Genomic DNA, 15,435 nt, shown 5'->3' on the forward strand with positions numbered 1-15,435 from the left:
CCATCCCCCCCTTCCCCCTTTAGGTTTCATTATTATTGCATGCACAACAGTGCTTGTAAGCAGCAAGCTTATTTACATGAAACTTTAGAGCCTACGGAGTTTTCCATTATTTAATGACATAGTTGTCTAAACTTTTCATACCACATGAAGAGTTTTCCATTACAGTTTCTTTCCTTTCGTTTTGTAAATGACACTTCAGGTTTCAGTATAAAATTGGTAGGGTGAATTTTAGTTGTAAAGGCATACATAAACGCCTATTCTAAAAGTGGCTGTAAGCTTTTTAACAAGCTTCTCTGGAAAATTAATTATTTAAAAAAATCAAATAGAGACACTCTGAGGTTTAAAAGTAGACTAGAAGAGAATCGAGATGGCTTTGAAATACCTTTGACCCAAAGTGTCTTGCAAGGGCAAACCTTCCCTGCTGCAGTTCATGCTGGTCTAGCATCTCATTAAAGTCAAAGAGGTTTTGACTTACTGAGAATAGTAGAAAGTGATCTGGGAGCATTCACAGTAGCAATTTCAGCATAAAGGGTTGTTTATCTTGCTTTTGGAGCAGTCTTTTTTCCCTCTGCAGCTACTGAAATGGTCTTGTAGGTCTGTCATGATCAAGGAAAGCAGTCTTGGAACTGATCTGGATCTGCTAGGTGGGACATATCAAAAGATGACTCCCCTTAACTACATAGTTCACCAGAATAGCCCTGGAGGTGGAGACAAAAAGGAAAGCTGCAACAGCCGTGTGTAGCTTTTGTTTAGTTTGTTAGGTGAACTAGTGTACACCAAGTAGCAAAGTAACAGTTTGGGATTAAGGGTTTTGGGAACATGACTCACCTTGCAAATGGATTGATACCTTCCAGGTCACAAAAGAATGCATGTTTATTCTGTATTTCTGAATTAACTATGGCTACTTTAAATGATGTAGTTCTCACTTGAGGTAACACATTATGCTCATCAAACTGGTGGAGGTCTGAAAGCTCTAGATACAAGCACAATCTACAGAATTAATGACTCTCTTGTAGCTTCAGCACTGCTCCTTCCTGGCATAGTAAGTAATGTTAAAGTGGAATTGTTTGTCCCTAGCAAGGATGTCTTGTTTTCTAGGTTTGTAGTCGAAGTTTAACTTCACGCTTCAGTTGAGGTGATAAGGATATTCGCAGCTTTTGCAGATATTCAGCTGGAGTGATCACTCTACATTGATGCACTTATCCCATTTATATAACTTGTTTTTTTCAACTTTGCTAATTGTATGCGGGATATTATGTTAAGCCTGAAGTCTGGTATTAGATTTTTTTTTTTAAAAAAAGTAATACTGATTTCATATTTTTCATTCACCATTAGTTGATATCAACAATTCCAACCAGCCGTCTGAAATTCCTTAAAGAAGCTGGACATGGAACACAAAAGGAAGAGATTCCTGAAGAAGAACTAGCAGAAGATGTAGAAGAGATTGATCATGCTGAGAGAGAATTACGTCGTGGTCAGATCTTGTGGTTTAGGGGCCTAAACAGGATACAAACTCAGGTATGGTCTTGAAAAAGGTAGGATGCAGTGGGTGTTATGAGGGAAATCTCTCCATCTCCTGTCCTTTGACTCAGGTGGCGGTTCTAACTGGTGTGACTGAGACTGTCAAAAGGGGGTATGGATGGATGTATAATCCCTCAGGGTCCTCCATTTTCTTCAATGCAACTCTTGACTGTGTATCTGCTCTGTTAAAAAAAGTGCCTTTTTTCTTTACTTTTTGTGTGTTATAGATGGGATGGTCCTTTCTCTTGTTCTCTCTCTCTCTTGCTGAGCAAGCTGTTACAATCTCTGATTCCTTGCAGATGGATGTAGTGAATGCTTTCCAGAGTGGAAGTACCATTCAGGGCGCTCTAAGGCGGCAACCCTCCATCGCCAGCCAGCACCATGATGTAACAAATATTTCTACCCCTACACATGTAGTGTTTTCCTCTACTACTGCTTCTACTACTGTGGGGTGTGAGTGTGTGTTCCTAAAGTGCATGAAATTAACATTTCCTAATTCACGTACCTAACGTTTCTCATTTTCTCCTTAGTACTTAAAATCATCGTTCAGGCTTTTATAGAGCTCTTCCACAAAGTGGAGTCCTCAAGACTTTTTTTTCTTAGAGGGCTGAGAACAGGTGGAACAGTTTCAACAAAAGACTTTAATGTGAAAGCTGTGAGCCTGCACATCCTGTGCCTTCATCCATTTGTGTACAGAGGGATGTTTTAAGATAAAGCGGGAAAACTGTTGTAAATTTTCGAGTATATGCCTCTTAGGGTGACTTACATTGAATAAGTGAATTAACTGTATAATCCTGGACCCAGGTCAACAAAAACAGATGCCTTGCACTGCAGCCCAAATGATACTGAAGGTAAACAAGCTGATGGGAAAGCAAATGGTGTGTTAAAAATATCAATGTAGTTAGAACATGGAGCACTAAATGCATTTTCCTTGTAGCGTGTAAAGAACTTCTGAATCTCTGCTTTTGTTGGACCATTTTTACTGAATAACACAACTTTCTCAACATCAGGATTCAGGTGGTGAAACAAGGCCTCTAAAATGTGTACAAGTCAGAAGAAACTTAATTAGCTAATATAAAAAGAAAAAAAAAGGTTTAAGCATTGAATGGTGAAACTCATTCAAAACTGAAGGTTATTTTTTTCCTCTCTAGGTTCTTCTGGCAGCAGTTCATAAGTCATCAGTGAAAGTAAAGTTTGTCTCACCTTAATTCTGCCCTCTATATTGTGCTCTAAGTGGCATTTCAGTTTCAGCCTTCCTCTCTGTAGAGGCTAGAGATTTAATTGCTCATATATGTAGGCTTAAACTCTGGAGCCTGAAGATGCATAATAGTTGTAGTTGAATACTGATAGCCAGTATCTATTGTTGAAAGAGTTTTCCATCCTAATTATATACGTTTAACTTCTCTAACTTCCTAGAGACTGGTTAAATAATTGGGGTGTTTTTTTAAATAACTGAGGGGGCTTCTTTTTCCCCCTTGCTTTTTAAACTTTCAGATTACCAGATGGATGAAGACCCTTAATTTCAGGAGCTGTCTTAAATGAAATGTTCTCTTCTGATTTTTTTTTTTTTATTTTTTTTGGCTTGCGGAAAATTCCTGTGTGAGCTTGCACAAGTATTTACCCCTCTGCTTATTCTCCATTGGTGAGACAGGTATTTCCCTATCCTGCAGTAGTATTGAGCAGCTCGACTCACAAATTCGCATGCCTCAAGAACATGAAATGAAAAGTAGACTTAACAGTAATGATACACAGGATTGCATCTCCTAGTTAAAATGCTAATTAGTAACCTGTATCCCTAACTACACTCAAGAGTATTAATTAGACATTCAGAATTCTCTAGAGAGAACTTCATGCCATGCTGCCATTTGAGCAGAATCTAATGGGCATTGCAGCATCTCATTGCATCAAATGACCAATGCAGATACAGAGCTACAGTAGCAGAGAACTAGCTTTTGATCCTTCCTAAGCAGTACAGTCGCCTTCTACACCCTTCAGGAGAATATGTTTTGATAACTAATATGATTTAATAGCAAGCAGATATGTTATTTCATTGTGTCTGTCTTTTGGAGCTGTTTGGAAAACAGTTCAGCTGTTCCTATGAACTGAGTTTGCAACTCTTAAGCAGCCATCTGGATAGGAGGATTTGGAGGGCTTACTCCATTCATTGTTATTCTGGTACTAATATGAGGAAGGCCTGATGACAGTATAAATTATACGTAACAAATTGTCTTCTTTGCTCTTCAGTTATGCATTTTATTTAGTTACTTCTCATCTAATTATCTCAAGTAGTTGAAAATAAGCCTTCAAAACATTAGATTTTTCCCTTTTTAAGTATAACTTAAAATGCTTATAGTCTGATTTCTGCCTTCGTAGCTGGACTCTGAGTGTCCTGGGTTCATAGGGGTGTCTACACTGATTGTTTAGTATGCATTCTGCATGGGCATCAAGCCTTCATTGTGGGTATGCTTATATTCCTATGATAATTAGAGCTATCCTGTTAAGTCAAAAATTGTTTTCCATTGCTTCTTGTTCAAATTTACTATCTGTAAGCAATGGAAAACCAGTCCCACGAGGCAGTCATACTCATTTTGCCACATGTATCAGTGGAACTGTGGGATGCAACATGCCAAATAAAGGCATAGCAAACTTTTAGCCTGGCGTTGTCACTGCTGATTTTCTTGGTAAGTGCCAAGGCAGTTTATGTAGATTGCTGGACTTGTTTAAAGCTCATGCAGCATGCCAGCTCCCTAACAGCGTGATCATTTTTTATCAGGTGATGAACAGTAAAGTTCTAGTTGCTGTTGTAATCTTTTACTTCTCAAGTACTTTCACGCTGTTCCCTGTCCTCCCTTTACTGGTAGTTATGTCCTCCCTCTTGTGTGTGTGCCCCCCACCATGGTTTCCATGGTTAATGGGGCTCAGCCATGTACCTGTAGTATAAAAACAGGGACATGATAGTTTGAGTAAAATTATCTGTGCAAATGCTCTGAGGGGGAAGGGGTGGGGGAACAGTGCTGTTTCTAGAGGTCGAAGAACAGTCAAGACATAAGACTGTCACTTGCGTTGATTCTGGGGATACAAATTTGATAATGCATTGCCTTTGGAGAGCCCTTCTCTGTGTTTACAGTGAGGTGGTTTGGTGTATTTTAGCTGTTTTGAAGTCTGCTCTTGATCTGCTTGACCTTCCAGCTTTGTTCCTTCATCTGAAAGCCGCTTTATTTTTACTATTAAGGAGCTCTATGGAAGCACTATAGTCATGATGTATTTCTCAGCTTGAAATGAATCATCTTGGATATGCTAAAAAATATCTTTAAGTTGGACTTGCTATCTGTAACAATAGGTTCTTGCTTACTACTGAGTTGCTCTGCTGCTTGCTGTACAACAGAGGAGCTTTGAGACTAAAGCTGTGCTTTGCTGGAGACCTAGAGCAGAGATGTTGAACTGGATAGGAAGCTAACAGACAAGGGAAACTATCTTGACAAAAGTGTTGGACAAAGGCATCACTGACTTTTGCCTAACCTTATTTGTTTTACCAGTTCGAGAACAAAACCTGAATTCCTGTAGGTTGTCGGGAAGATGTGGGTGTGGGAGGAGAATGGGGGTGCGAGCAGGTGATTTCATCATTCAAATTACAGTTTGGAAAGTTTTTGAATTCAAGTTAACCTAGACATGCACAATTTGCAAAATGAAGCGGTGCTTTATTCTATCTAATTTCACTCTGAAATGTTTATTAATTGTGTAAACTTAGCTTTCTGATTTGAAAAATGTTAATTAAACAATTAAATATTACTCATCCTGGGAATTTTGTCCATGGGTTCAATGTAAATTGAAGACTCAAACAAAGGCTGATCACCTGCTTTTCTCATACTTTGTGCTACTTCAATAGTCTCTTCAAAGTTACAACCTGTTGTGGCTACTTAGTTGTACGATACAATATTGAACTTCCTAGTTCTGATCTTAAGTTTTCAAAGCACTATTCAGTAAGGAAATTTCTCTAGTGTGGTAAATGGGTATATACTCGAATATTTACAGCTGTTACAGTGGTAGCCTTTTTTGCATGACTCTTCGTAAATGTCCGGTCATTGTGACATTGGCTTACACTTGCTTGGCTTTGTCATAGTCAGTTGACATCCTAATTCCTAGCATGAGAATTAGTAACCCTTTTATCCTCTAACTTATTTTCAGCCTCTCCCCTCCTTCACCCTCTGCCCCTCCACACACCCCCCCCGCCCCATATTCAATAAAACCCTCATTGAGATTTATTTAATTTGTGAACAAGTAAATAACTGTTGGCCTCACTTCTGAAAAATGCTTAGCCCATGTCAAATAATTGAACAATTCTAGTGCCATGTCTGAATTTTTAGGCCCTTCAGCTTTTTGCAGTACTCTTACAATTTTTATTCCTTACTGTGTAGACTGGCAGTGCTCTACTGAAATGCTCTTCATTTTTTACAGTTTATTGCAAGTTCCACTACATCACATAAAAATTTGATTCACTCATGTCTAGCTGTTTGTGGATTCAAACTCATAAGAACCATGCCACTAGCAGTAAATCTGCAACATTTTAACAACATTTTTTTTCTTTGTTTACAGATCCGAGTGGTGAATGCATTTCGTAGCTCCTTGTATGAGGGGCTAGAGAAACCCGAGACACGAAGTTCAATTCACAATTTTATGACGCATCCTGAGTTTAGAATAGAAGACTCCGAGCCTCATATTCCCCTTATTGATGATACTGATGCTGAAGATGATGCTCCAACAAAACGCAACTCTACTCCCCCACCCTCTCCCAATAAAAATAACAATGCGGTTGACAGTGGAATTCACCTTACAACAGACATGAACAAGTCTGCTACCTCTTCATCCCCAGGGAGCCCGCTACATAGTTTGGAAACATCACTCTGATTGTAAGCTGAATGTTAACACACTAGCTGCATTGTAAAGAAATTGAAACTGGGTCTCTTCACGCATTATGATGGACAAGATGATATTCTTGTCTTGGACTTCAACAGAAGACACACTTGTACGAATGTAGATTTATTTTTTTAAAAAAAGCTTTCTGCCAGACTGGAGGGTGCTTTTCTGGGGGTGGGAGTAATAATGAACTCTGACAGATAAACAGTAACTCAGCATAAGTGACCTGTGGATCATCTGTTGTACTTAAGAATGGTCCTGAACAGTGTGTTAGCAGAGCTTTAGTTTATCATGATCCTTTTCTGAGGGGAAGGCTGGGAAGGGCAAGTAGGCCCTGGATCATTGAATTGATACTTTAATTTCTGCTGTTGGCTGTTAATAATTTGGATTATTTATGTTTATAAATGATACAGATCTGTTTACAAGGTTTGTAGATACTTTTTTTGTTCCTGTTCATAGATGGGAAGCTTCCTTATAAATGATGCAGAGAAAAAAAAAAAAAAAACACAACAAAAAAAAATAGTCCTTCAAATACTGCTGTATTTTCAGGAAAAGGGTGTTTCTATTGAAACTGTACTAAATTTTGCCTGCAATTTACCTTGTTAAATATTGTAGATAAATTGCTAATACTAATAGCCAAATAGATAACACTAATGCTTTGTAAAAACATGAGCAGTGGTGTTCTAATGAAGTTATGGCCTCTGTCCTAATTAGTTTCTTAAATACATTTACTACTTAATGGTTTTGAAACAACTGTTTAATTTTTAAAAATTTTGAGAAACTTACTGAATAACTTTTGTTCAGAACTTAGTAGGATTGTTTAATGCAGGACATCAATATGTGATGGAACTTGCTTGAAATATTTCTGTTATCTCGGGCAAAATGGATTAAATCAAAATACATCAGAATCTTAGTCCTTTGTTTTTGTCTAAACATGTTAGTTTAGTGCTGTCTTGGTGAACTGTGAGTGAACTGTGATTTTTTTCTAATCTATAGAATCCTTCATGCAGCATGAGGGCTGTTGGCATTTTGAAAGGTTGTTAGTGGGTAGCATACATGTTCTCCTTTTTGTTTTTGAAACTTGTTTGTAAACATGAATAAATCTGCCCTTTTGTTAAAATAAAATTGCAGCAATGGTTTCTTACAGATTTTTTTTTTCTCAGCTCCTTCACTGGAAACACTGAAAAGTACTCTTTTGTATTACTGCTTAACTTTAAACTGCAATTTCAAGATGGTAACAGCCCCACTAAAAATAGTACTTTGCGTAAATGGAATCACGGTGGCTGCCTCCAGAATGAATGTAAGCTAAGGTACTCAAAAGTCTTAACTGAGCCAAAAGGATACTACTTAGGAATGAACAGGTCTGCCTGAAATTCCAAGACTTACTGTGAGTACTGCATAATAAATGTATCCCTGACCACTGAAGTGAGGGGAAAGAGAACTGACATACAGCATGGGTGAAAATGCATTTTTCAGTTGATTAACATCTTATGCATCAAAACTGACCTGCTAGCGATTGACTGAAGAAGTTATGGTCTGCCTCTACTGTATTGTTTAAACAGTGAAGGATGATGGAACAGTATTTGATCTGGTACTTCCTCACACTTAGAAAATCAACCGACGAGATGAGTTGTAAACTCCTTTTTTCCTTCCTTTTTCCAGCTCTGTGTTCTTTGAAATAGCAAGTTAAGTTTTCTGCCAAATAATCCAGAATTTGGGAGATTTTTAGAGGGATACTTTCAAAGGAGTGCAGGAGTTAAGTTAGTAATGAGGGAGGAGATAATGCTAGAGCAAACTACAGAAATGGGCGGTTAGGAAGCTCAAGCATGTCTTTCCCTTGTGGTGGGATACATACATGCTTGGGTTTGTCCTTTAGTGGCTAATGTTCAATCTGTAGCACTGTATCCCACTGTCAACCACTCCTGAATTCAGTCTCTTCTGTTTTACTTAAGTAAATACACTGAATTCTAGGCAAGGAGGGGTTGCACTTAACACTTTGTATAGTAACTTCTCCCACGTTTCTAGCACTTCCCTTACCTCATAGCTCTTACCTAGAGGGATTAGTTTTTATGTAAGCTTTTTTCTCCCTACTACAAAAGTCAGATTAGCATTGACTTAAAATGAGGAGAGGGGTTTTTTACCCATGAAGTACATGGCCATGTGAGAAAGTATCTTCATTTAATTTCATTAATGCATGATAATTTGACTTCATTTGAAAACAGACTTTAATTTTTCCCTCTCTCCTAGGTGTGGTCATGATTGCGTGTTACCTTTTTTTGAATAAAGTCTACACTTAAGCATTTTGAGGGGGGTGCGAGGGTGAATGTAGGCTTTGTACATCTTTGGTCCTGCTTGATTCTGTTAACATCCATGTGCTGTTCTTACAGGAAATTTCCTTACAGAAATAAGCAAAAGTTGTTTAAGAAGGGAGTATGCTTTCTTTGTGATCTCAAGAAGTCATAAGATGTTGCCTAGATTATGAAATGGTTATCGCTAAGCTCATGAGGCCTTCATTGCCTTTCTGGTTGTAAGGTTTACTTGTCTGTCTTGTAACTGAAATAAATAAAAGTGCTGTTCATCTCAGTCTGTATGAGGACTGAAATTCTTGAATGTTAGTGCAGTACTGATTTAAACCTGAAATGCATGCCAATTCTATAAACTCGCTCTTCCTACACTTTTAAGCTTATTCCCTTTCAAGAGGCCATGGTGTAGATGGTGGTATGATCAAGCAAGCAATAGTAACCTTTAACATAAATGCAGTTTTAGACTGACTACTGTTTGAAGTGGCTTAATATTCGGTATCCTGGGTAGGATGTCTACTGTACTTGTGTATAAGACAAATGTTAGGACACCTAATCTTGGCTGTGAGGGAGGAGTGAAAATTGTCATATAAGAGCACTCATTTTTTTCTGTATTGATCTTAACAGGAAGAGGAAAATGCTGCATCATGGAGTAGTCTGCAGTGAATAATGGAAACAAATGCCTTAATGCCAAACTGATGGGTAAATGCAGGGGTCTGTAGCAAGTGTAAGCAGCCAAAATATATGAACTAACACTCCCAGAGACTTTCTTAGAATAACAGGAAGTTTTCCAATGCATTACAAAATAAGCAAGCAAATGTAACATTCATGGAAGTATAACTTGTGTATGACTGACTGTATTGGGAAGTTATTCCAAAGGCCTGATAAGTTCAGTTTCTACTGCCAGTAGTGCCAGCCTCTGCAGAGCCCTAGAAGAATTTAGATCATATTAAGCCTTGCATAAATTAGAATGTCTTAATGTCTGTACTGCTTTTCTGATGCAAATACTTCGTTCTAAAGAGCTCCTGCTTTTTTTCTACTTCCACCTTCTCCAAGCAGTGCATATCTTCTGATCTTACAGATTTCAAGCCCTCACTGAAATACCTTAACTTTGTTGGATGAGCCTGGCCAGCATGGAGGGTCCAGATCCAACTTATCTCCAGGCTGAACTGGCCTGCTTATTCAGGGCCATGTCATGAGAAATTCTGGGCCAGAACCAAGAGCCTTAGAGCTGTTCCTGCTTTTTTTCTTCCATGGACTGTATACAGAGCTATAACCACCTTCAAGAGACAGCAGCATCCACCAAGGAGATATGGCTTACACAGTGTCTAAACCAAAAGCCTCCTACAGGTACCAATTGTCCTTTTCATTCAAAGTGAGGTCTAGGATGAGGATTTGCTTAGAAAACAATGGGATGGGTTTTAAGACTTGAAAGAAGACAGCATGAAACAGGTAGATCGCTAGATAGTGGCAGCATCATTGTAGTTGCAAAGCATAAAGCTAGAGGTGGTGCTTACACTGCAAATCTGACAAAGCAGGGAATATCCCTCAATAGGGGAAACCAATTGGACGTGACTCTTATGCTTTCTTAGTAACTCAGCAGCATTAACAGGAGATTATATATGAAGAGATTGACATAGTTTATGTCTAAAACATAAAGAGCTGCAAGGAAGCAAGCAGCTTTCTTCTGCCCTGTATGGAGCAGGCAGAGGACTTTGTTCTGTGTCCGCATACAACTTTGACTACTTCAGATCTTGTTAGGGTTCTGGGTGTATTCTTTTAAAAGATAGATAAGGATGCCAGCATTGCAGAAGATGGGCAGTAGCTTCAGCCATCTCTGATCTTCAAGTTTTAGTGAATTCCTCTGTAACACTTTATTATTGTTAACGTGCATCTGACGTCTAGTTTTTTAAAAGTTGGTAAGGCTGAAAAGAGTTCCCTAGTTTGCTTCTACTGGAAGATGGTGGGAATTCAAGACAGGAAAAATGACTGGCAAGGGGATTTCTGGGAATTAACAGCTTTTGGTTGATGGAAGTGTACATTCTGGAATACCAGAACATCATGTGGCATCTCAAATTCTGGTGTAGTGATAAGGGTCAATCCAACACTGAAGCAGCTGTTGCTGAAATGCAAGTATGCATTTTGTATCCCTTTGATTCATTGCAAAGCTAGCAGTATCTAACTGTATTCTGAACATCTTCGTCTGCTTTCCTAGGCTGCCTCTCTTAACAGGGCATGAAGATGAAACATGCTGGAAGACTGTAAGTATGATCGTACATAAAACTTAGTAAAACTTCCTATGGCTTTCTCCTTGGCAAAGGCACAATCTTGGCACTGCTCTATGATAATTGCTAGAGCACAAAATGAATACCAGCTTTTCCTATTTAAAAGCTTTCAGAGTCTTCTGTAGAGAATCAGACCGTACAGCTCAAATGCTTCTAAACCTTGTGTGAATAGCCTCCCAAAACTTCTTATTTAAGGTACTACAATAAAAAAATCAAAACTAGTCTACAAATAAACCTTGGAAGATACATCTATTGTCTTTTAAGAATTTCAGTTTTACAAATACAGGATTTAACTTGACATTTTCCCTCTTCCACAAGTTGGTTGCTCTGATGGCTGTAGGTACAAAAGCATCTTCAGTTATGATCTAAGCTAGTCTCAAGATCTCCTGAAGGTAAGCCACTATTTGACTGATGTTTGTGGGAAAATACGGAGCTGATTATGAATAGTGTGCTGAGTGGTTTATGCTATGGATTTTAGGAGAGAGCCTGCAAAACTATCAATTTGGAACATTCAGATCCTTGTCATAGGACCTGTCAAAGGATACATGGGTCAGACATAGATTACATGAAATAAGTAGCTCTTGATATTTTGGTAGGAAGCAATAGGATTTGCTTTCTGACAATGCAAGATATGAAGAGTGTGTCTTTACTCACTTGCCATGTATTGGTCATTAATATTCTGATCAGTGTAACAGTCATTGAGGACCATCATCTAAAAAGCACTCTTATTAAACTTGTAGGTTTAAATAAATAAAAAGTACTTTCTATCATATTTTAATTTCCAAAAAGATGAGTCAGTTATAGCTTTTTCCTTTTAGCAAATCAACTAGGCTCTGTTCTAATAAATCTAGCAGTAGTATGGACATGACCTAAAACTTAGTAACTTTTCCCTTTCTCCTCTTCCCCTGTTCAGTCTGCCAAGAATTATTATACAGGATCAGTGAAGGACAGATGGAGTAAAAGGTGCAGTTGTGGATTTGTCTCCTTTATCATCCTTCTACCCTGTCTTAAGATCTTCAGTTCTGCCTTTTACTTCAGGATCTCACCTGCTATCAGTAAACACACTGGAAAACTGCTGTGCAATGTGTCTGTTGGTGTTTCCAGTGAAGGGTCCTTAACATGCTCTTTCCACTTTTTTAATAGGTGTGAAAGCCTAAAGAATGCGGTTTTAGACTAAAAATGAACAATGAATTAACATAAGAATGAGCAGTAGAGAATGAGTGTTAAAAGACCAAATGTTTCTTCCCGGTAGTTCATAAAAACCCTTTACCTAGCTGAGCCCTTGATATTTGTACCTCTGTGCCTGCTTCTATGAAAGCACCTTGGTATATAGACAGGGTTCCACCTCTACACCTAGCAGGACTTTGGTCATGCTTGCAGATGTACAGGTGCTGAGAATTAGGCTAACACTTAAATTTAAGCCTTGGGCAGGAAACTTTACAATAGACTTCTGTCAGGTATATCCTGAGGACCCACTTCTAGTAAAAAGTCCTCAGGGCAGGACTTTGAAAATAGGCATAAAAGGCCCGTTACAACTTAATAGGGAAAATATGTGGGGAGGCAAGGTAAGGTAGCTGTATAATAAAACATCTACTTACTTGAACAAGCATAGTGATCCTGACCTGCAGATCCCTGGAGTGATTGGAGTGATTGTACGTGGAGAAGTGATTGATCTGCAACACAGTTAACATGAGCAGGAGCAGATTGTGCTTTGTTGCACAGGTCCCTTGGCCACAGGTAGCAAACAGCCTTTCTTCCTTCCCACCACCCAATCCCAAAACCAAGTATTATGTTCTTCAGTTGCATAGGCTTCTAATTTGCCACAACTGTGCATGTGTAATGGGTGCAATCAAAGGAGGGAGCCAGACTCTTCTCAGTGGTGCCCTCTTGACAGGACAAGAGGCAACGGGTACAAATTACAACATGTGAAATTCTTCCTGAACACAAAAGAACACTTTTTTTACTGTGCTGGTGTGAAATCTGTTCACCATCTTTATTGATGATCTTGATAAGGACAGAGTGTATTATCAGTAGATTTGCAGATGACACCAAGTTAAGTGGGAGTGTCGATCTGCATGAAGATAGGTAAGCACTACAGAGAGACTTGGATAGATTGGATCAGTGGGCCAACGTTAGCGGGATGAACTTCAACTTGGGCCACAGCAACCCCATGCACTGCTACAGGCTTGGGGAGGTGTGGCTGGAGAGCTGTCTGGAAGAGAAGGGTCTGGGGGTTCTAACTGACAAGCAGCTGAACATGAGCCAGCAGTGTGCCTGGGTGGCCAAGAAAGCCAACGGCATCCTGGCTTGTATTAGAAATAGTGTGACCAGCAGAAGTAGGGAGGTGATAGTGCCCCTGTACTCTGCACTGGTGAGGCCACACCTGGAGTATTGTGTCCAGTTTTGGGCACCTCTATACAAGAGAGATATCGAGGTGCTGGAGCGAGTGCAGAGGAGGGCAACAAAGCTGGTGAAAGGCCTGGAGAATGAATCTTATGAGGAGAGATTGAAGGAGCTGGGACTGCTCTGTTTGAGGAGAAGGTGGCTAAGGGGAGACCTCATCCCTCTCTACAGCTACCTGAAAGGACATTGTACAGAGGTTGCTGCTGGTCTCTTCTCACAGGAGATTAGTGACAGAATAAGGGGAAATGGCTAAACTCCAACAGGGGAGGTTCAGACTGCACATTAAGAAAAAATTTTTCACAGAAAGTGATTAGACAGTGGAATAGGCTGCCCGGGGAGGTGGTGGAGTCACCATCCCTGGATGTGTTTAAGGGTCATTTAGATGAGAGATTGGGGGATATGGTGTAGAACTTTTTAGAGTATGGTCTGATGGTTGGATTCAATGATCCCAAGGGTCTTTTCCAACCTGAATGATTCTATGAAATGCTGGACCAGATTGCTCAGAGTTGTTATGAAGTCTCCATTCCTAGAGACACTCAAAACCCAACTAGACCCAGCCCTGAGCAACCTGCTGTAGCTGACCCTGCTTTGACCAGGGCATTGGACTATATGATCTACAGAGGTCCCTGCCAACCTTGGCCATTCTGTGATACTGAAGTTCTTAAGCAGGAGCTGTAATTCTATAGGGCTTTCCCACTAGCCTAATGGATATTATTGTGCACATAGATTGAATTTAACAAAGAAGTCAGTCACTGAAGTGATGAAATCTGAGCCAAAGCAGGAAAGGAAGTGACATTTGTCTTTCTCTTTTCTTACACTGACCTGACCAGTGAGGCTTGCTGATACTTGCCTGCTTTAATGCTTACTGTGATAGCAGGGCTTGGATCACTTCTGCTACAGTAAACCTTTTTGAATGATGACTGACTAGGAAAGTAAAAAATTTATGTCTTAAAATGACATTAACTTTAGCTATGTTTTGTAAAGACATGATGCACCTTCTGGAATCCTGATGTGCTAGGTAACCAACTAAGCAATTCTGGTCTCAAAACTTTGAAATGAAACTCATAGAGTTGTTTTCCTCATGAGGGAAAAAAAGCTGTTACTCTTAAAAATACATGGGTTTTTTTCAAAGCTAGTTCTTTCTCTACATCTTGTCAAAAGAGCTTTCCTGTGACTTGCTCTAAATGACAGCACTGAAAGATGCTACCATTTAAAAAGTACTCCCAAAATTATAGGATTAAGCATAAGCAACTCCATGTTGTTTGTTTTTTATCTAAAATGCTACAACTTTCAGGCTTTAAGTTACTGTATGCAAGATGATATCCTATGCTTGCTGGCCTCTTAGGTATCCCAGAAGACTTCTTATAAGAGAGGGACTCAGATTATCTAAAATACTGCCAGTGGCTTTGGTCTTTTTTGGAAAGATGGGCCCATTAGGTTCAGAAGCAAGGGGATAGCATGTGTGCATTAAAGAAAACTTGTAGTTCCCGTTCCTCTGCAGAAGCATCTTTTAGTAAACAAAAGCATGCATTTTTCTCTTCTTTTTTCTAGCAGCCTTCTCATATCATTTTACAAGATGAAAATGGAATAAAAAGAAGTAAAATTTTGTCCTATGGCTAATGTAAGTAACATGAAGCTTGGTGCAAATAACGTTACTGAAGTGTTTTTACAGTTCTTAGAGTTGTTCTCTAGTGAGCTGATCTTAAACTAACATCTAATCTTGAAGTCTTTAGTGGTGATAATTTTAGATTTCAGAGATGGTCAGCAATTAAGTTACTGGTCATGAATGAAAAGCTCTTTGTAGGAGACTTGATACCTTGACTTTTTTTTTTTTTAACTCCCCGTGAATCTTAAATGTCAGTGAATCTTAAACCAGACTTGAGCTTTCCTCATCTCCTGTTAGGAGAGAAATCTGCAGGAGAAATAACACAGAGTTTAGTTGTTACTGCTCAGTGCTGTACTGCACAGATTTTGTGTGGCTCCTAATCCCTGCCCCTTCCCCTTCTTCCTGT

General features: G+C 39.2%; 1 protein-coding gene across 3 annotated transcripts in view; it reads left to right on the forward strand.

Moving 5' to 3' along the window:
- ATP2B1 (ATPase plasma membrane Ca2+ transporting 1) overlaps window positions 1-9,018 on the forward strand; it is a 65,933-nt gene extending 56,915 nt beyond the window's left edge. Inside the window, exons 20-22 of one of the 3 annotated variants that reach the window (XM_074902760.1) lie at window positions 1,336-1,518; window positions 1,821-1,974; window positions 6,115-6,274. In XM_074902760.1, coding sequence (XP_074758861.1) covers window positions 1,336-1,518; window positions 1,821-1,974; window positions 6,115-6,140 — 363 coding nt within the window. In that variant the 3' untranslated portion in view covers window positions 6,141-6,274. Of the gene's footprint in view, window positions 1-1,335; window positions 1,519-1,820; window positions 1,975-6,114 lie in introns of all 3 variants that reach the window. The other 2 variants (XM_074902758.1, XM_074902759.1) reach the window with 2 other exon arrangements.
- The last annotated feature ends 6,417 nt before the right edge of the window (window positions 9,019-15,435 follow it).

The sequence above is a fragment of the Athene noctua genome, chromosome 3, assembly GCF_965140245.1.
Source record: "Athene noctua chromosome 3, bAthNoc1.hap1.1, whole genome shotgun sequence".
NCBI lineage: Eukaryota > Metazoa > Chordata > Aves > Strigiformes > Strigidae > Athene > Athene noctua.